We start from the raw sequence: 21561 nt of genomic DNA, 5'->3' as shown, positions 1-21561 counted from the left end.
AAGAAAAACAAATATTGGAGGCAACAGTTTTTAAGGCACATGTATCCTATTTCTTCTCATCTTTTCCATGTGCCACAGTGTATGTTTCTACTTCTTATACAGGGTTGGAGTGACCTTTTGTAAAAGGAGAAAGTCATAAAAAGTAGAAATAAAATGACTGCAGATGCCATCTCCAATTCCCTCCTGTGTCACATCCCGTGACAGTTCCTCCCTCTGTCTATTATTTCTGTGTCTCATATAGGACAGCCTACTGTGGAGTGTAATCCAACAAGGCCTACAGTCCTAAGGCTGAATGCTAACTAGGCTGATCCCTCTACTCAGGAGAAATGCCAGAATCCTCACACATGCTTGTTCGTTAAAAAAGAAATCAGGGCTTCCCTGGTGGCACAGTGGTTGAGAATCTGCCTGCCAATGCAGGGGACACGGCTTCGAGCCCTGGTCTGGGAAGATCCCACATGCCACGGAGCAACTGGGCCCGTGAGCCACAATTACTGAGCCTGCACGTCTGGAGCCTGTGCTCCGCAACAAGAGAGGCCGCGATAGTGAGAGGCCCGCGCACCGCGTTGAAGAGTGGCCCCCACTTGCCACAACTAGAGAAAACCCTCGCACAGAAACGAAGACTCAACACAGTCATAAATAAATAAATAAATAAATAAATAAATAAATAAATAAAAGAACGTGAATTTCTTTAAAAAAAAGAAATCAAGGCTTTGAAGCAGCACTGCTCACAGTGTGGCTTGTGACTAGTCTGAGTTTTTGTCTTTCCTTTTGTGACATGAGTGAGCATTTAGCAACTTTTAGAGAAATTTGATAGAGTAATTTCATGCCTGCTAAATTAAATGATAAAATAATGGAGTTTATAATTTGTCTTTGTCTTTTTTCATTTTATTATTCTTCTAATTACTCATGATGAATTTGAAATAATAATAATTAAAAAAAAAACTGTCCCTTCACCACAGATAGTTTGAAAAGTACTGTTTAAGTATCCTTTCTTGATTCAGAAATTGTTTGGCTTCCCTTTGCCCACATTAGCTTCTTTTTTACCTTGTAAGTTTCTGTCAGCGCAAACTCCTAGCTGTTAATTTTTTAGCCAATGTGTGATACAGGAAAAGAGAGACTTGTTTTGATTACAAAAATCAGTAATTCCCTAAATAGCCGTAGAATTACTTCCTCTTAAAACCAAATTAAAATGCTTACAAGATTAAAATTTTTGAAAGAGAAATGCAACTTTGAAAAAGGAAATTGTAGTCTTTTTAAATCAAAGCTTCGTTTTTGTGAAAGTATTGTATTACATTTCTATTAAATGTACGAAGCCAGTTTGGCAGGCTAAAACTTCAGCGTTTAAAAATGTAAATAACTGGGCTTCCCTGGTGGTGCAGTGGTTGAGAATCTGCCTGCCATTGCAGGGGACCTGGGTTCGAGCCTTGGTCTGGGAAGATCCCACATGCTGCGGAGCAACTGGGCCCGTGAGCCACAACTACTGAACCTGCACGTCTGGAGCCTGTGCTCTGCAACAAGAGAGGCCGCAAGAGTGAGAGGCCCGCGCACCGCGATGAAGAGTGGCCCCCACTTGCTGCAACTAGAGAAAGCCCTTGCACAGAAACGACCCAACACAGCCAAAAATAAATAAATAAATAAATAAAATTTAAAAACAAATGTAAATAACTAAGGAGAATTAACGTTTCAAAGTATTTACGTCAGGGTGCTTGGCTGTTACTGTGCGCTGAGTAAGCTCTGACCTAGTAGAAAATGCACGAGCCCTTAAACCCAGTCTGGCAAACCATCTTCAGCCGTCTTCCCTATAAAATGAAGCTGCCTATCAAATGAAATGAGGGGTCAATCCAGATGACCCCTGAGGCCTTTTCTACTTCTAATATCCGGTATATCTGTGAATTTAATTCCATAATCATTTTATACTTGCATTTTCTTTTAAAAAAAAAGGTTAATCCTTGGAAATTAAATAAGAACCCCTCCTTTGTAGACTAAGTATTCCTTGATAGAGTCCTTTCTTGTCAAGTAAGATGAAAACTGTTCAATTCACTATATAAGCAGATATAAAAGTAAAAATGGAGAATGGCAAAGTTAAAACATTTTATAAAATTGGAGAAATAAAAGTAACGGTTATTCTAGGTGTCCTTGAACTGTGAAAGTGAGTGTTGGTACAAAAGACACGTGGTGAAATGGGCACTCACTTGGGAATTATGTAAAGTTCACATGACAAGAAATTTATTAGAGACCCTACCCACTTCTTTTTTTCCTATCTGATCAATGAACTTGAACCTTCTCCTTTTCTAAGTTTTGAGGTATAACCCAGATGTTGGTCAGGGGCACCTAGCCTTCTAAATGGATATGACTGACTGGAAACCACTTGTTCAAAGTCTGATATTCTCCCGACAATTCCAAAGAATTCCTGGAGATTTAAGTTTTGGTTGCCTGGCTCCGCAAGCCTGCTCTTGCTGCACTCATTGGGTCTGTGCATCAGCTTTCTCCTCTTCCCTCTTGGCCTGTTGACTCTGTTCCCACCCAGATGTACACTTCCTCCCTGGGTGCAGGGCCACGTCCTCTCTCCAATCTCTCTGTCCTCATCCCTTCCTTCCTGCCAAGCTCTAAATGCTTCCCGCTCTATTATGCAGAGCAATGCAACTCTGTTTGGCCCCCTCCTAAAATTCACTGTAGACCCACCATCACATAGCAAGAGCTGAACTCAGAGGCCTCTGACTCTTTTCATAGGACCTGCCCTCCTTAAAAGACTATTTGGACTTAAAAATAGTATTTTTTCATGCTGGTAAATAACAAAATTTTAGTTTAACCAGATTTGATAATTTATAGTTTGTGGTCATTCAAACAGAGAGCTAGTCCAGGGGGTCTGCAAACTTTTTCCGTGAAGGGTGAGATAGTAAATATTTTAAGCTTTGATGGCTGCATGTGGTCTCTGTCACAAATACTCAACTCTGCTGTTGTAATTTGAAAGCAACCATAGATAATATGTAAACAAATGAATGAGGCTGTGTTCCAATAAAATTTTATTTACAAAACCAAACCAAAATTTATCTGATTAAAATATTTTTAGAAGTATTATCTACTTAAGAATACAGTTTTTTCCCCCACAAACTCTAAAAGCACTTATTTATATATAAACTATAACTGGCATATGAATGTATATTTTCTTTGCTTAAAGTATTTCTGTGTGTACAATGAAAATCATTCCTAAATATTCGTTTAAAAGTAGGGCCTCTCCTAGGTAATATCTCATTCACCTAGTCGCAGTTACTCTAAGAGCAATCACATTTTACCTTTAAAAAACAAATTTCTCATGAATTGGTCTTATAAATTTGTAAAATGTTCCTGTACATTTTCCGTTTTGTTAGTCTATCCTGAATTTACATAATATTTAATGAAAAGCAAGAATCTGTACAAGTACAGTAAAATAAGATACAAAGCGAAGGTATTAAAGAGACAGTATGTATTGTTATTTTGCTGTGAATGTGTGAAAAGGATATATACCGTTTTTTATAGTACTGCTTTTGAGATGGTTATCTCCAACCCTTTTGGCCACATATCTGCAAAGTTTTTCAGCATGCATCTCCAGAATATGCATCTCATTTATTTATAAATTATATATAAGAACTACTATCATTAGATAATATTTCAAGGCACAGGTGAAATATTAGAGTGAGGCTTTTCATTTGTCCTAGTCTTAAATAACCATATAGATAATAGACTTTTTTTTTTTTTTTACAAATTTGTTTATTTTTGGCTGCGTTGGGTCTTCGTTGCTGTGCACGGGCTTTCTATAGTTGCGGCGAGCGGGGGCTACTCTTCCTTGCGGTGCGCGGGCTTCTCATTGCGGTGGCTTCCCTTGTTGCGGAGTACGGGCTCTAGGCGCATGGGCTTCGGTAGCTGCGGTACGCGGGCTCAGTAGTTGTAGCTCACGGGCTCTAAGAGTGCAGGCTCAGTAGTTGTGGCGCACGGGCTTAGTTGCTCCATGGCATGTGGGATCTTCCCAGACCAGGGCTCGAACCCGTGTGCCCGGCACTGGCAGGCGGATTCTTAACCACTGCGCCGCCAGGGAAGCCCTGGATAATAGACTTTTGATGATTTCTCTGTTTTTGCCAAGCTCTTGTCAGATCTGATTAAATTTGTCGTTACTTTTACCTTGTAATGTAGGTGATAGAAAGCTTTTACGAGGAGTAGAGGTGTCAGCTCTGTGACTTTCACATCATTTGTGCTTGCATTGGTATTATTATTATCTTTAATCTGTGGGTTCCTTGCATAAATCTTGTCCATTTTAGGGTGTTTTCAGTTTAAGGGTACGTATTACAATCTGTAAATGGACTGGGCAGGCCATCACTCTGTATTTCAGTGCACTCAAAGTGAATGAATGGAGAGGGCAAGCCCCGCCCCCCCCCCAGCACTGTGGAAGCCCCACCCCTCCCTGAGGGCATCTCCAACACTGTGAGGCAAGATCTTCCATGGAGCTGACTGAGGGCAGGATGCCAATCCAGAAGTTAAATAGCAGCTTAAATGCTTTCCTTTTTAAGGAAATAAAATATAAATGGAGGTTCCAATATTTTCTTCCCATATCACAATTGATTGCACATGTACATAAACTGCACAATTTATGAGATGAAAATTGATAAAAATATTATTTTTCTCTTTTTTAAATCTTAACGCTTATATTGTGATCTAGCTTTTCTTTTCTTTTTTGTTCACCCACCTAATTTTTAGGATAGAGCCTGGCTAATGTTTCCTTCACTCTTCCATAGTTCTAACAGTGTTTTTTACATAGTAAGCGAGCATTTATAATACATGTACACATGTTTCACTCTAAAATGGGCTCAAGGAATATTTAATAGTCATTATCATCAGTTGTGCTGAGGATGGGTGGCATATATCTTTTTTTTTTTCCTTTTTGGTAATCTTAACAACTTGATTGTTTGCTTGGATCCTATCAGTTTATTGCCCTTTATTTATAGCATCTAAATGGAGTCACATTGTTTTCTTAAAGTGTATTGTCTAATCTGCAAAGTTAACTTCTTTTTGCTCTCATTCTACTGTTCAAGTTAGCCATTCATCTCAATATGTTGCCACTACTGATTCATGGAACATTTTTTTAATTTCATCATTTATGTCCCTGGTTAAAATGTTAATTCTGAGAGTTCAAGTCATCTACTTTTGGGGGATTCTTTTATATACCTGCATGATAAAGTTGATAGACAGTCCAGGTCTGTGGGGATTAAGGTGGACAAGGGTAAGTTCTTTGTCCATGAAGGGTGGCAGGAATGTGGTACTAATGCCTTTCATTGGTCTATTGATGCCACATTGACAAGATGTCCATAAAGGAGCCAGGGACACCCAGCTGGTCTCAGGGATGTCTCTAAACATAAAGAGAAACAACCGACAGCCGTTTCCTCCTCTTGAGAGAAGTTATATCATTTACTTGACTAAAGAGAAGAGTGTCCTAAATCCTGGCTGCATAACAGAGTCCCCAGGGAGCTTTACAGACATTCTGAGGCCAGTTGGAATCAATACAGAACAGTCATGTGTATTTTTAAGAGCTCCCCAGGTGATTCCATTGCACAGCCAAGGTGGAGAGTTATAGTTCAAGAGGCTAAAAAGATGATTAGGTCAATAGAAGGAAAATCAAAAGTGGGAGGCTCAGTAAGGGTGAAGGGACTCAACAGCAGAAAAAAAGTCTCATTTTAACATAGAAAAGATTGGGGAAAGAAGGAACAATTTCGTAACTTCAAGTTGAGGTGGTAATAGACATCCACTTCCCTTGACTGCTTATTGATCACGCAGGGAGGGTTGAGATTTGGCCAAGAGAACCAAAGATTTATAAATTGATCCAAGAATGTCTGGAGAGCTTTGGGGCCTTTGGCTTTGGAAGAGGGAGGCTTACTGACAAATATGTCTAACCTTGGATGATCTTTGGGGGCCCTTTGGTCTATGGATGTTTTAACCTACTTGCACATGAGTGCTCTCGTTTGGCCTAAGGATACCTTATATTTTGTAAGGAAACCTTACACTTGGAAGGTTTATTTGGTTTTAGAGTTATGCCAGGGCTCTTGGCCTAACAGAGAAAGGGAGAGTGAATCTGTTTTAATCTGTGCCACTCTTTTTTTTTTTTTTTAATTAATTTATTTATTTATTTTTGGCTATGTTGGGTCTTCGTTTCTGTGCGAGGGCTTTCTCTAGTTGTGGCAGGCGGGGCCACTCTTCATCGTGGTGCGCGGGCCTCTCACTATCGCGGCCTCTCCTGTTGCGGAGCACAGGCTCCAGTCGCGCAGGCTCAGTAATTGTAGCTCACGGGCCCAGTTGCTCCGCGGCATGTGGGATCTTCCCAGACCAGGGCTCGAACCCGTGTCCCCTGCATTGGCAGGCAGACTCAACCACTGCGCCACCAGGGAAGCCCTGTGCCACTCTTTTAATCTTCATCCCGTATGACCTTGCTTGTCTCAGAAGAATATACGTCGTGAGCCAGCCTGTGAGGGCAGGGAGCCATTCCCATTCTGTAGTTCCAGGGTCTGGTGAAGCAGCTTATACGCAATAAGGATTGACTGAGCGTTTGTCAGTGACCCCTGCAAATTCTGCTTTTGTTGTAGGAAGCAGTGCAAGTGTTGATTAAGCACTCGGCTGACGTCAACGCGAGGGACAAGAACTGGCAGACCCCGCTCCACGTGGCAGCAGCCAATAAGGCCATCAAGTGTGCGGAAGTCATCATTCCCCTGCTGAGCAGCGTCAATGTCTCTGACCGAGGGGGGCGCACAGCCTTGCACCATGCCGCTCTGAATGGCCATGTGGAGGTCAATGTCCTCGTCATTGAGAACAACAATCCTCCCCACAGACCCTCTTAGCCCCATGTGGAACCTAATCTCATTGCTGAGGCTTTTAGATAATGTGACAATAATATTTGTACACCAAACCTTAGGCAACTATACCTATTTTTAAATTTAGAGCCACAGTGAATTGAAAAAGTAGCCGACACCTCAGTCTTTTCCTCTGACACACATGCCGCAGGTTGGCCGTGGTATCTTCCTACTTTGAACTTCAGATCTCTGACCTGCCTTTAAATTTATTTATTTATTTATTTTTGCTGTGTTTGGTCTTCGTTTCTGTGCGAGGGCTTTCTCTAGTTGCAGCAAGCGGGGGCCACTCTTCATCGCAGTGCGCGGGCCTCTCTTGTTGCGGAGCACAGGCTCCAGACGCGCAGGCTCAGTAGTTGTGGCTCATGGGCCCAGTTGCTCCGCGGCATGTGGGATCTTCCCAGACCAGGGCTCGAACCCGTGTCCCCTGCATTAGCAGGCAGACTCTCAACCACTGCGCCACCAGGGAAGCCCTGACCTGCCTTTAGGTTGGACATTAATTTGACTCAGATCACCTGCTGAGGGTGAGGACCCCTCACCATTACAGAGTATACACTTGATTTCACTGTCGGTTATCTTTCAGATGGTTAATTTACTCTTGGCCAAAGGGGCAAACATCAATGCGTTTGACAAGAAGGACCGGCGTGCTCTGCACTGGGCAGCTTATATGGGTAAGGATTCCATGAATGGAGAGCAAAGTGCAGATAACTTGAACTAAAGAAGCCCCGGGTTTCTCACTGACCACACAGGTTTTCTCTTGGGCGAGCCTGACTTCTTTTCAAGCTTGGGATTCAATTGAATTAAGATCCGGTCCTTGTACTGGCACGCACAGAGCACTCTAATTGGGCAGTTGCTTTGTCAGAGATTTATTTATCCTACAAAGAGCAGGAGGGATGAATCATGGCGTGGACTTCATTGAATGTGTTTCAATCTGGATTGGAAAGCTGCACAAATCGTGCTTATTTTAACTTGTTATGGCAGCAAAATAAGGTGTTTAAAAAGAAAGGACGGGCTAGCAAAGCAAGGATGTAAATTTCATTTGTCTTTTTATTTATCAATATTCCTGAAAGAAACAAAAAGGAAGGAATAAAGGACAACACCCTGGCTGTCGTGTAGGTGGAGGTGCCCAGAGTCACTGTGGGTGATTCTGCTACCCCACTGCCCACAGAGCTGGGGCTTGCTCCTTGTTTCTGCCAGCTCGGGTGCAGAAGACAAAGGAAGACATTACATTTCTATGCTTTTCCTCTTCACTTTTGTTGGCACTAATACCACTGACAAATGAGAGCCCTCATAGAGTTTATTCTCAGTGTTGACTCTTGGGAAATGAAGAACTAAAAGAACTAAGATCCTTCCTTTGTGTTTCTAATTGGAGAACATCCTGCAATTAGAAAAGCAGAAAAGCAGGATTCTATCAGCACCAAGTTATAAACACCCTGACTGCCCATCACAACACAGGAGATTGTGAAAGATCTACACAATGGGACACTATGCAGTAACTACAGTGATGATATCTTTAGTATTTTTATTAACATAGAAAGGTTCTGTGATATGTTAAGTGAAAACAGATCATAATACAGTATGAATAATACAATCCTCATTTTTGTTAAAAATATATTATAAAATGAAAACAACCTGGGATGTATTAAACATTGAAATATTCACTGAGGATCTCAAGGGATTGTGGATGATTTTGGTTTCCTTTTAACACCTTTTTGCCTTCTCTGAATCCTTTTTAATAAGCCTACGGGCCTTTTATTATCATAAAAAGTAATAATGTTAATTGTGGGGAGAAAAAAGAGAATGGGTTGGGACAGGGATGAAATAAATTCTGTGGCTATAGATGGGCCTGAGTGAATTCTTGGACTTAAAAAAACAGAATCTTAAGATTTTGCACGCATTATCCTTTTTTACAAGGTGACATGGACTTTCGAGTTGTTTGAAGCAGGTTGGATGTCTGCACGGTCCCTGCAGGACTGGAGCCAGTGAGCGTTTGCCACATGATGTTTAGGCAGAGCACACACTAAGCTAGTGTGACGTGGGACTCAAAGAACCTGGAGTTTCACGTTTGTTCTTTGCTGATACGTGGCTAAAACATATGTGTAGAATTGCTTTAAAGCAGTAAAGTTACATTTTTGTGTGTCATCAGGATACAAATAGGAACACATATACAGATGACTATCTTTAGGGACTAAGGGACAAAACCAGGACAAAGAGCTTAAGATAGCACCATCAGTAATTCAAAATAGTTTTTTTCTGTATATAAGTCTTCATAAAACTAGCCAAGACAAAACTCTGTCTCTGTTGTACACACACACACACACACACACACACACACACACACACACACACATTTTACGCCCTGGAGCCAGTACTCATCTTCTACCCTTCAGTTATCAACAATGTTTAGAGCAATGATCTTGAAGCATCGAACAATCTTTAGTCAGGAAATAAAGGTCAGATACATGTATCGTTGTATATGTAGCAAGATAGAGAACAAAGGAAGATATTCTAGAAAATATGCCAACAGGAGTTGAAACTAGAAGGGTTTTCAGTTTAGCCAGTAATTCATGAGAATTTGAAGTTGAACCATATGAAGTTGCCATTTTTGTGGGCCCAAAAAAGGGTCAAACAGCAGCAGTTTCATATGATTTAACAATAATCTGGAGTTGTTCTGATTAATTGATCTTTTTTTCTTTCATTAGTTTTTCCAAACCAAATTGTCATTGTTAGACTTTTCAGTGAAGAATGGCAATTGGTTTCAAAAGCATTGCTTTCATTTAACATGAATTTTTTTAGTCTCTGGTTCTAACATATTGGCAGGACCTCCTCATTATTTATTTGTAAACAGGCATCGATCTCCTTAAAGAGAAGGCTCACATGTGAATCATCTTCTTTTCTTCCCACAGCACTTACGTGATGCCTGACACATAGTACGTACTCCCTAAATATTTGTTGGATATTTGCCATGAAGCAGCTTTTTATAAACAGCTTAGCAAAATGCTGGCGGCAATAAAAGCTGATGGTGATAATTCAGGTGGAATGAATTGTCCAATTGTCCTATAAAGGTTAACGATGTTTTCTGCTGCTCTGTTTCTACAGGCCACCTGGACGTTGTGGCGTTGCTCGTTAACCACGGCGCGGAAGTGACGTGTAAGGATAAGAAGGGCTACACGCCCCTGCATGCCGCGGCCTCCAACGGGCAGATCAGCGTTGTCAAGCATCTCCTGAATCTGGGGGTGGAGGTGAGCTATGAATCAGGCATCACCCCATGGTGCATTTGTGGGTTTTCTGTTGTTCTGAAATTAAATCCTGTGTCTTTGTGGGTTTTCTGTTGTTCTGAAATTAAATCCTGTTTGCATTTTAATTCAAGAGGGGAAAAAAACCCCCCTCATTTCTTACCATCCTGTCTTTTTTGAGTTTACATGGGCAACTGATGAAGGGCAATGGGGCATATGCTAAGTCGTAGAAAGCCAGAAACAGACTAACTTTCTATATCAATATAGATAGAGAAATATTTTATCATCTATGATACATATTCACCAGTCGTTTTTGAAAGACTGGTGAGGTTTCATCATCCCACCTTTAGAACCTAGCCTTCTAAATCGTGGCTTCCGAGCAGAAATGAATGAATGAATGAATGGCAGGACAAACATGCTGAGCTGGAGAAGTAGGCCTCACCCCATTCTCCTTAGGTAGCAGGGCAGGAGCAGTAGTGAGGCTGTCCCGGAGGAAAGGAAAACCAAGCTGCAGTAGTGAGATGGTGATAACAGCAGTCAGGGCAGGTCTGGGAGAGCAAGAGGGAGCTGGGGGCTAAATAACCAGGGCAGCTCCACAGCCCAGCCACCAGAATGTGGCCTCTTGAGGTGTCAGACAGCAGAGCGGGTTCTGAGTTCAGGCCCCACAGCAGCTCCCTGAGCACCTCCCACCCTTTCCTCTTCTGTTCACTGTTGAGATTCGGGCTCTTTTCTTGCTCCCCCGATTCAGGTCTCCTCTGGCGTTTTGAGGCAGCTTTGCCTTTCCCTTTTTTTTTTTTTTTGTAAATATTTATTTATTTATTTATGGCTGTGTTGAGTCTTCGTTTCTGTGCGAGGGCTTTCTCTAGTTGCGGCAAGCGGGGACCACTCTTCATCGCGGTGCGCGGGCCTCTCACTATCGCGGCCTCTCTTGTTGCGGAGCACAGGCTCCAGACACGCAGGCTCAGTAGTTGTGGCTCACGGGCCCAGCTGCTCCGTGGCATGTGGGATCTTCCCAGACCAGGGCTCGAACCCGTGTCCCCTCCATTGGCAGGCAGACTCTCAACCACTGCGCCACCAGGGAAGCCCTGCCTTTCCCTTTTTATCCCTTCCCTAGCTGAAAGATATCTTCCCACGAGTGGAAACCTCTCACTCTTCCTCCCAGCTCACTTTCTGTCACTTTCACGTTTTGCTGATCTTTACCTCCGCGTGAGAAGCCTTCCCAGGATGACCACACTGGGGCAAGGGTAAGCTCTGAATGATCACACTGACAGATGGGTATTTCCTTTCTCCAGCACAGCCATTAGGCTTTCGGTGGCAAATGGAGTAAATTGGCTTCAGTGCTTTTAATCGCCCATGTTGGACTCATTTGCAGATTGATGAAATCAATGTGTATGGAAATACGGCCCTCCACCTGGCCTGCTACAACGGGCAGGATGCTGTAGTCAACGAGCTGACCGACTACGGTGCTAACGTGAACCAGCCGAACAACAGCGGGTTCACCCCGTTGCATTTTGCTGCTGCCTCCACACACGGTGCTTTGTGTCTTGAACTATTAGTAAACAACGGGGCGGATGTTAACATTCAGGTATGACTCTCTCTCAGTCTCCCTTTCTCAGTGTGAAATACCTTTGCGTTGAGCCTCTGTTTGAGCAAACTCACCTGCTGTAAATTACAATTAGTGAATTGTAACTCGAAGCATCCTGATTCTTGCGGACTTACCCTATATTGGCATGATGTGGAAACTTCTGCAGGACTGGTGGTACCAGTGGATGGCACTGAGGTTCTAGCCACGTGCCCTTGGTAGCTTAGTGAATATACGGGAGCAAATACTGGGTCTCAGGGATGTTGACTTGGCCGAGATCCTAATACTGAGGTGAATGTTGAGCTGATAGGGCAGAGATGCTGAGCATGAAAAGGAAGCCTAACCTAATGATCTCAGGTCTGTTTCCAACCCGCAAGGCCCTCCAAGGAGTTTCTCAAATGGCTTCCTGGAGTAAACCCCAGATAGTGGCTTCAATCATATGATATTAATCTGGTTTTAATGGTAATTCCTTTACTCAGCAAACTTACTGAGGACTACCTAGTGCCCTCTGTTTGGTACTGGGTGTGTACTCCAAGGTGCCCTCAAGGAATTTACGATATGGCAAGGAGACAATGTACTCAGATAATCATGGGGCAAGAGAGAATGTCATGAGTGGCGTGAGAGATTAATAAAGTGCTGCAAACTATAAGAAGCAAGTATTGACTTGCTTTTTGCTTGGGCATCAAAACTAGAGATTGCTTTTGAGCTGAAGATTGATATCAGTTGCGATGAGGAGGGATAGAGAGAATTTGAGAGAGGACATTCCAGATACATGGAATGGCAAGCAAAGGAGTTGAGAGGTCTCGATAGGTAAACTTTAGGTAACCAGTCTGCTCACTGTAACATAACCAAGAGGAACTTTTGCAGGTAGTCTTCATGATCCAGGTTACATCACTTGGATGCATTTAGATTGTAGCAGAATATCCTGATGTATACCAAGTGACCTTGTTCGCATCCTCAGCTTCCCTTCTCCCAAGCACACAGGAATTGTAAAGCAAGGTCCCAGTGTATTCTGTCTCTGCTTTTGAAAAATTGTTATTTCCAAGATTTAATTTCCAGAATATTGGATCAGTCTATTTTAATGATCTTCTCTATTCACTATTAAAGTCCTTTTATATTTTTTCATTTAATTTATAATAGTGGGGAAATATGGGACAAATTTTCAGAATAGCTATTTATTGTGATTGAATGGAGTACAAATCATATGAAAGAAAGGAGCCAGGAACAAGCTGAAATGTGACCTGAAGAATGAGCACTTATCTACTGGCCAAGGAGTTGGGGCCTCTATAGGGTGTGGGTCCGCTAATCATTATAGAGGCCACATGATCAGAACTGAGCATTAGAAACAGTAATCTGGGCACAGAAAACCAGAGACAGAAAACATAAAGAAAAAAACGTATATATGACTAAATAAAATTTTTAAACTTTTATATAATAAGACACAACAACAAAAAAGAAAAAAACAAAAACCTTAACATAAAATTGAAAGGGGAGCAACTCGGAAATTTTTCTGCAATATACGTATAAGCAAGGAGTTAACATATTTAATATATAAGAGCTCATAAAAATCAATAAGAAAAAGTCTGATGGCCTACTAGAAAATATGGGCAAATGCAGATCACAAGAGAGAGAATACAATATCCATTAAACTTAGGAAAAGATATTCAGTATTACTAGTCATTAGAGAAATGCAAACTAATACTTTTATAATACTAATACATTAATATTTGCCTTTAAAATTGGCAAGTATCAAAAAGACTAGCAATGCCCCGTGTAATCAATGAAAAATTAAAATGCAATAAGTAAATATGATCCAGTTTTATAATTTCAAAAAGTATGTGTCTATGTATGTGCACAGAAAGAGAAAAATATCTGGAATCTACATCAGTATCCTAGCAACAGTTATCACTCCAGTGAGGCAAAATTATGATTTGGGTTTTTAGTTTCTTTTCAATATATTTGGTTTAATCTTCTTATTGTGATGCCATAAGCATGTGTTATTTTTATATCCAAAAAAAAAAAAAGCTATTTTCATTTTTATAAAAAAAAAAAAATTTCAGATATAGTGGACCTAGGGAGGGGACAAGTAGAAGATAACTGGAAGTCAATGAAATGGGTCTGGATAAGAGGTAATGAGGACAGGGGGATGGGGACAGCCAACGGAGGGAGAGGCTTCGCAGAAAGGAAATCGCTGGGATTTCATTGGACAAGAGATGAAGGAGATAAAGATGAGTATAAGAATTGAGATCTGGCTAAAGAGGTAGTACAGCATAGTGATTCAATGTCCAGTTCTGGGTCTAGACTGCCTAGATTCTCGTCCTACCTTGACTTTTAGTAATTATGTAATCATAAACAACTTCTCTGTGTGTCTGTTTGTTTATCTGTAAAATTAGGGAAACAGTAGTATCTTCCTCATGGGACTGTTGTGAGGATTAAGCCAGTTATCTCACATAAATTACTTAGAACAATGCCTGCCACAGAGTGAGTACTCCATAAATGATTATTGTTATTAAAAGGGATGTCAGGAGAAAGAGTAGGCTTAGAAGGTAAAACCAGTGAGTTTAGTTCTTGAGAAGCTGATTTTGAGCCTTTGATACAGCCAGTCTGAGAAAACCAATAGTGCGAAATGTGATTCTCTAGCATGGGAGAGCAGTAGAGAAGAGAAGAAAACACCTAGGTTGTCTCACTCACATAGAGGTGATTGATAGTTGAAACTGGGAGAAAAGGATGATGAGGTCACCCATGGAGAGAGTACATCATAGCCTGAGTAGAGAAGGGGATGTAGGACTCCAGTAACCCTTTACTCTTAGGATCAGGAGGAGGAGGAAGAGCCAGAGAAACGGATGAAAAAAGAAGAGTTAGGGAAGATGGGAAGGAAACGAAGGGGATGGAGTGTCTTCATGAAGGTAGAAAGCAGGCAGAAATGAAAACGTAAACTAGCTGAAAAGAATTTCAGAGTTCTAGATCTTGTAAGGGAACGCCATCAAAGGTCCTACATGGAGGTGAGATGAAGATCTTTAGGAGCAACAAAGAAACCAAGGTGGTGAAAGAGCCAACATGTGGGGTTAAAGTCTAAGAGGAGGGTGGTGGAGGACAGGAGGCAAACAGGTGGCTCAACCGTCAATGTCCCCAAGACTTGTGACACTTTTCTTGCCATCCTGATGTCTGAGGGACATCCTGTGGATCCTCCAGAGGAAGGAACATTATTGAAGTTAGATAAAGTATCTCTCTTTACCAGCCTTAATTAATTCACGGGGTTATCTGATGCTCTCCATTTCCTCTGTAAAGCATGCCAACTGATGCTTTCAGTGTGCCCGATGCTGAGGTTAGAAGGCCACTTTCTGGCATACCTACCTACTTCTCCCAGGTAACTGACTAGCAGCCAGTTCAGATTGGATAAGAGGCTTCAACTAGGTATGGTGCCTTGGTTTATGGCAGCCTTCTCTTCTCCCCCACAAAATGGACATGGAAAGCATAGCTACTTAATTTTAATAGTTAATTTTTTCCTGTAGACTGCTAATCATCAATAGAGTATAAGAAGCACCATTTAAAAAAAGTCTGAGACTTGGGTTTATGTATTATCTAATCCGTGTAAATGGGATTTTGAATCAGATCTAGCCTTCTCCCTCAGTCTCCCCGTCTACTCTGTCTACATCCTAATTCTCTTGAATCTTTATTAGTTAACTCTGGATGCATGGATCATCTAACATTTCCGTGGAGCCATTCAGTCTGACCGGAGGTTGTTATCTCTCTGCACCACGTTGCCCTTGGATTTTGAAAGTGTTTGTAGATTGCAAGACAATTTGTATTTGTTTAGATTTTCCAAAGTTAGAAGAAAATAGCAGATTGAAATGTAGCCAATACCTACTCATGTGTTCACTATGTTTTCCTCTGTCCTCACAAAACACAAAAAGTGATGTCTTCATGAGAAATTGCAAGATGATGGAGAGGGGAGGAAGGCTATGTGTCCTGCATGCATTTTACAGTCCCTCATTTTGCTTAGATTGACTATGGCCCTGTCCTTGATTTTGAATATTGTGATATCACAAAGTTTAATTATTATAAAATAATAGAGACACAATACTTAATACAATAATCTGTTGAAAGTTTACTTTTTTTTTTGCAAATAGGAAGAGCACGAGGAAATATGAAATAATTTCCCTTCTCCATTAGAGACCACATTGTAATTTTTGTAGCATCTCAAGGCTCTTTTTGGAAGCACTCAGACTAAGCATTAAAGAAAGACAGTAAACACGTGGCCATGCTGGATATGACTTAGAAAGATAGATTCAGAAATTACCATTACCTGCCTAACATTCCACCTGCCTATGGTCTCAATTCTTTTCTGTGCACGGGCCCTTAGATCACTTAACCCTAAGAGACTGGAACTGAAGCCCATCACACATTTACTGAAGTGGACCAGCTCCCTTCTTTTTATGTACGAGGACCAAGTTATATTCTATAATTGCATTGCAGAGGTTGCGGATGAAACTGGAATAGGCAAGAGTAAGCAGTAATAGCGACATGGCCCTTGGATCTTAGGAGAGGAAGTGAGGAAAGGAGGGGGGTGAATGTCTGAGCTAACCACGTACCATCTCCGGCCTTTAGAAGCATTAAAAAAATTAGACTGTATATGGCTTTTTGCACACCAGGGTATTAGATTGCTCTTCCATTGAATTAGGAAGCCCTTTGGGGTTTCTGACTATATTTATTTTATAGAGACTTTATTGCCCTCCACCAGGGCCCCTGAGCTTTGTGGCGCCACGGGGCACTGTGCCACAGAGAACACAGTGCCTTCAGCTTCCTGGGGAGTAACTATGTATTTAAGTTTAGAGAAGGTTTATGGGAGGAGGAGGAAAGAAGGCTTTAGAAGTGGAAGAAAAGAATGAATGGATTTCTGAGAATGGAAACGCTTCATTAATTCAAGGATTAATCTTCCTTGGATGATGGTGAATTTTTCCCTGAAAGAATACTAATATTTGTCATAAAATAGTCTTAGTCCTCATTGGTTTTCTTTCATGACTTATGGCTGAACCATAAGTCAATAGGAGAGCTATTAAGCAAGTTCTCAAGGTAACAAAATTTTCCAAGCCCTAAATCTGCTCTGGGAAAATGCACCTAGAAATTGGAAGGAGACTAGAAATGAAGTTTTTCTAAAAGCAAAGCTTTGAATAAGTGGGATAATTGATCATTTCTTCTTTGAGCATTCAGGGAATGTTTGGTATCTGAAGTTCTAGGGCCAGCAGCAGCAATGGCAAGTTCCCCGCCACCCGACCCCACCCCCATGTGAAAAATTTCTCAGGCAGATAATGAAACTCAGTAGGATCCTCAGTCTCAACCTGAATATTCTGAGTTCTAACTTGTAAAGGCTAAATACAAAGTACTAGTCTTTTGACCTTCATTGGTTTTCAATGGATTTTTGAAATGAGTTCCCTTTACACCTATACCATATAAACAAAGCTGCCCAAAAATGACTGCTATGGTACCCTTAATGCTTCCTGTCCCCAATTCCCAACCTCCTGCCACCCGTATCCCAGTGAGAAAAAAATGTCAGATAAGGTCTGTCTTCAGTGGTATGTGAACTCAGGCAAAGATCTGCAAGGGTAGATCTGAAGCAAGCATCCCCATTGACCATATGCCATCCTTTTCATTTAACCTAACTTTGGTCATCTCTGTTTGTCCCTTTACCAAAAAGCACAAGCACTCCAAGGGAGGAAAAGGGTATGGTGTTTGCTGTCCTTGAAATGGGACCAGCTTTGTAAACTATATACTGTAGAAACTGGTGACTTCTGCTTTGGCTCTCTGGCTGCAATTTAGTTAGTGACCACCAGGTTGGTGGTTACTCCTAGCCTTTAAGTTCTTTTCTAGGCATGGAAAAGCGCTTGGTTAAATATTTATAAAGATATTATCTAAACACTGAAATATTTAAGGCTTTATATATATTTAACTAAATGCTAATAAGTTATGTTTTCATCTTAAATTTAAGAGAAAATACTGGAGCAAAATTTAAAGAAATAGCACCATCTAGGGACAAATGAATGTCAGCTCTGCAATTTCTGTTTTCTCTCTCCTTAAGAGCCTTGGACTGTCATCACTTTTTTGTTGGAGGGAGTGTGTCTTAACTCCTTATTCCTAAGTGGTTCCCAGACTTTTTAGTCTTTTGAATTGTCTGCATTTATCCCAGCTAAGACCCAGGCTCTGGAATCAGAAAGCTTTTAGGAGCTCTTCTCCATCATATGTCTTATGATTGGTGATGGCATCATATCCTCATTTTCTTGACTAATGCTCCTTTTCCCTAAAGATATAATTTCAGTAAAGCTTCAAGCTTACTTCCATCTTCCTTTCCTTCTCAATCTTTTCTAATTCAGGTTATAATCATACAAGATTAAGATGGAGAAAAAAAATCCTATTTTTTCTATTTTTTTCCCCATCAACCTGAGAACCTTTCACTATAATGATTATTTACTTCACTCAACATGCAGTTACCACTCTGACTAACTCTTTCCTTGGCACAGATTGTGCATAGTTCCTTTCTTAAGTCTAAGGAATAGACTTATAGGATATAATAAATATTCTTCTGTTAAACCTTGTGGTTTTATAAGCTATTCCGGTGGCTCCTAAACTTTACTGTGCTGTGGAAGTTAGAAATGAAATCAATTCTGGGTCAGTTTAGGTCTGGGTTAAGGCACAGAATTCACATTTCTAACAAGAATCCTGGGTGATTCAGATGCAGGTAGTCTGTGGTTCACTCTGAGAAATATTTAAGTGATTATTTGTTTTCCATTGTAGAGTTTTTGAAAGAATCATTTTAAAGCACATGTATTTGAATTTCATCACAAAAATGAACTTGTGTTTTTGAAATCTCATATTTTAACCTCAGGCTTAGGAAAACGTTTCTTCTGAGACTTAGAAAAAGAATAGTTATATAAATTTCTTTATTTTCTTTTCTTTTTTAAATAATATCTGAATGAAAGAATACATAATATATTCTCTCAGTTGAGGATACTTTGGGTCTTTCTTTTCTTTTCTTTTTTAATAATGTCTGAATGAAATAATACATAATATATTCTCTCAGTTGGGGATACTTTGGGTCTAAAATAACAGTAATATTTTTGTTTGGGTATCACTATTTTTAGAAGAAATTCTGTAAATGATTATTTCTTAATCAAATATGTAGGACTTTGGTATTTGGTGTAATGATGACTAATGTATGGATTCTGTACATTTTTCATCTTTTGGCTTAATCTGTGAGAGAGAATGCCATCATTTATATCTTGAATAATCAAGAGATGTATAAATTCAGTGCATATTTCCAGATAATCATTAACATGGCAATTTGTATATCTTAATCCTATGATTTCTAATGAGTTAAGTGAAGCAAATGTTTCTCTTTTGGAATAATTGAAAGTGGTGTTTCTCTGTGGAATTAGAATGTAGAGAATGGTGGAGGATTTCAGGTCAATTTTGAGAGTTGCAGTGATTTATAGCAGTTTAGTCATCTTCAGGTCAAACAGGGCCAAACAAGTTGATACATCATTTGTCTTTTTTTCATGTACTATAGACAAAAGGTGAAAAAAACACTGTAATAAACTATACATATACTATCCATTTTACTGTATAATGGAAAAGAATATGAAAAATAATATATACTGTATATGTATAACTGAGTCACTTTGCTATACACTAGAAACTAACACAACACTGTAAATTAACTATACTTCAATTTTTTTAAAAAGTTGAAAAATAAAACTCCTTGAAGGAAACCTTCACCAGTAGATCACAGGAGATGAAAAAATGTTTTGGATGATTTCCTCAGTTTAAACCAGGGTAGTTTAAAAATTGTCCGTGTAACTAAAAATTTTGCATTTCTTCTCTAGAATAATTTCCACATCTCGAACCTTCTTTAAAATGTGATGTTATAGATAAATAACAAGGACCTACTGTATAGCACAGGGAACTATATTCAATATCTTGCAATAACCTATAATGGAAATGAATCTGAAAAAGAATATATATATGTATAATTGAATCACTTTGCTGAAAACCTGAAACTAACACAACGTTGTAAATACTTCAATAAAAAAATGTGAAGTTAGGCAATAACTTGTGATATCACGTGTAAATACTTCAATAAAAAAATGTGAAAAAAAATGTGAAGTTAGGCAATAACTTGCGATATCACATACACTTTATTGAGCATTGCTGGCAATGTCCATAGGAATGTTTCAGATTGATGTCACTGGCCCATTGTTTCTCTCTCTCTCATTTTTTAGAGTAAAGATGGTAAAAGTCCTCTGCACATGACAGCTGTCCACGGAAGGTTCACACGGTCACAAACCCTCATTCAGAATGGTATGTGAGATTCTTCTCCTGTGTCATTACTGGAACAGTTTCCTGGTGTGACTGAGTTTGGTTGTCAGTCATTTGAATGTGAAATATGATGCTCTGTTTTAGAGTTTATTAAGCTTGGATTTATACTGTCCTTTGATGAACTTTGCTAAAAGCTCTTAGACATGTCATCACCAATTCAGCCTAAGAGTGAGGACATAGAGCCACTAAGTTTCACAGTCAACTCCCAGTCAGTCAAAGAACATGTGAGTTTTGAAACTGGAAATGATCTACTTATATAGGCTCAAGATCCTGCATTTTTCACTCTGAAACTAATAAAAATAAGTATCAGGCATTTTCTAGCAGCAAATCTGAATTATTTTTAAATTTTTGAATTCGCCATAGTTCCATAAGTTAAAACTTGTTAAGCTACTTGGGCAAAGGTAAGAAAAATGAGTGACTCAGAGGAAAAGCAGGTATGTACATGATACAGAGGATCATAAAATCACAGGCTTGATAGAGACCTTGGAAAATCACATAATCTAGTAATTTCCCAGGCTTACAATAAAGGTGTGTTTGAACCATTGGGTTGTCTCTGCAACCAAAGTACTAGGGAGTGTCACTTCGCAACATGGCTCACGTTACTATTAGAGGGTCATGGCCAGAATCTGTGAGTGGATTGACTTTGACAACACAACTTCTATTATTTTAGCAAATCTTAAAGACAATTTAAAAAAAACAGGTTTAGTTCAGATTTTATGCTGACATTCCAGGTGAATCCAGCAGTTCCTAAACTATCTTTAGTTGACCCACATTTCTAGTTCTCAAAATTCTGGCATTAGTCAATTTTTTTAGACCTATCTTTTTCTCATCTGTAAGAATACTGGATGACATACACTTGAATTGTTAGTGGTACTAAGTTATGTCTTAGGCACTGAAGTCATAAAACTAAAAAGTCATTTGACATTTGGATGGAAGACCAGCCAGGGAAATTATGCTGAGGAAGCAAATTATCTGCAGCAAAGCACAGGAAATTTATAAGCATTTCAGTGAAACTACAGAAGAAAAGAAATCCCAACAAATTTCCAGTGAGCAAATGCAGGTAAATGAAAATGAACTGCACAACACCCATTAATTCTAGTTTGAAATATGTGATATGCCTTTGTCATTCACTTTATTGAAAGGCCACTTTAATTGTTTTGTTTTGCTTGAAGTAAACAAGGGGAGGTGGGGAGGGACCCTAGCATCTCTCCTCTGCACGCTTTCCTCATCCCACTGTATTTCTCAACTGTTTTTCAGAAACAGTGTCCACTGCCTTAAAAATAAACAAAACTAGGGAGCTATTTGGTATCCATTTTAAAAAATGTAATGTGAACATAATCACCAGGCCTTAGCTCTGTGGCATTAAAAAGCATTGTTCCCTGTTAGAGCAATTTCAAGCACTAGTGATCAGATCAGAGAAAGAGCAGTTTTTCACCTTGTAAGCACTGCCTTCCTACTGGTCCATCCCTGCGGGCCAGACCTGTGTCATGCTAGTGTGCTTACAACA

General features: G+C 40.0%; 1 protein-coding gene across 5 annotated transcripts in view; it reads left to right on the top strand.

The window, feature by feature from the left end:
• Positions 1–21561, top strand: part of ANKRD44 (ankyrin repeat domain 44) — a 329006-nt gene that overhangs the window by 190359 nt on the left and 117086 nt on the right. For all 5 annotated transcript variants that reach the window (XM_059928405.1, XM_059928407.1, XM_059928406.1 and 2 more), the window contains exons 6-10: positions 6606–6806; positions 7450–7537; positions 9966–10108; positions 11475–11687; positions 19958–20036. In XM_059928405.1, the coding sequence (XP_059784388.1) occupies positions 6606–6806; positions 7450–7537; positions 9966–10108; positions 11475–11687; positions 19958–20036 (724 nt within the window). The remainder of the gene's footprint in view (positions 1–6605; positions 6807–7449; positions 7538–9965; positions 10109–11474; positions 11688–19957; positions 20037–21561) is intronic.

This window comes from Balaenoptera ricei, chromosome 7 (assembly GCF_028023285.1).
Source record: "Balaenoptera ricei isolate mBalRic1 chromosome 7, mBalRic1.hap2, whole genome shotgun sequence".
Taxonomy (NCBI): Eukaryota; Metazoa; Chordata; class Mammalia; order Artiodactyla; family Balaenopteridae; genus Balaenoptera; species Balaenoptera ricei.
This window is presented reverse-complemented; position numbering and strand designations above follow the sequence as displayed.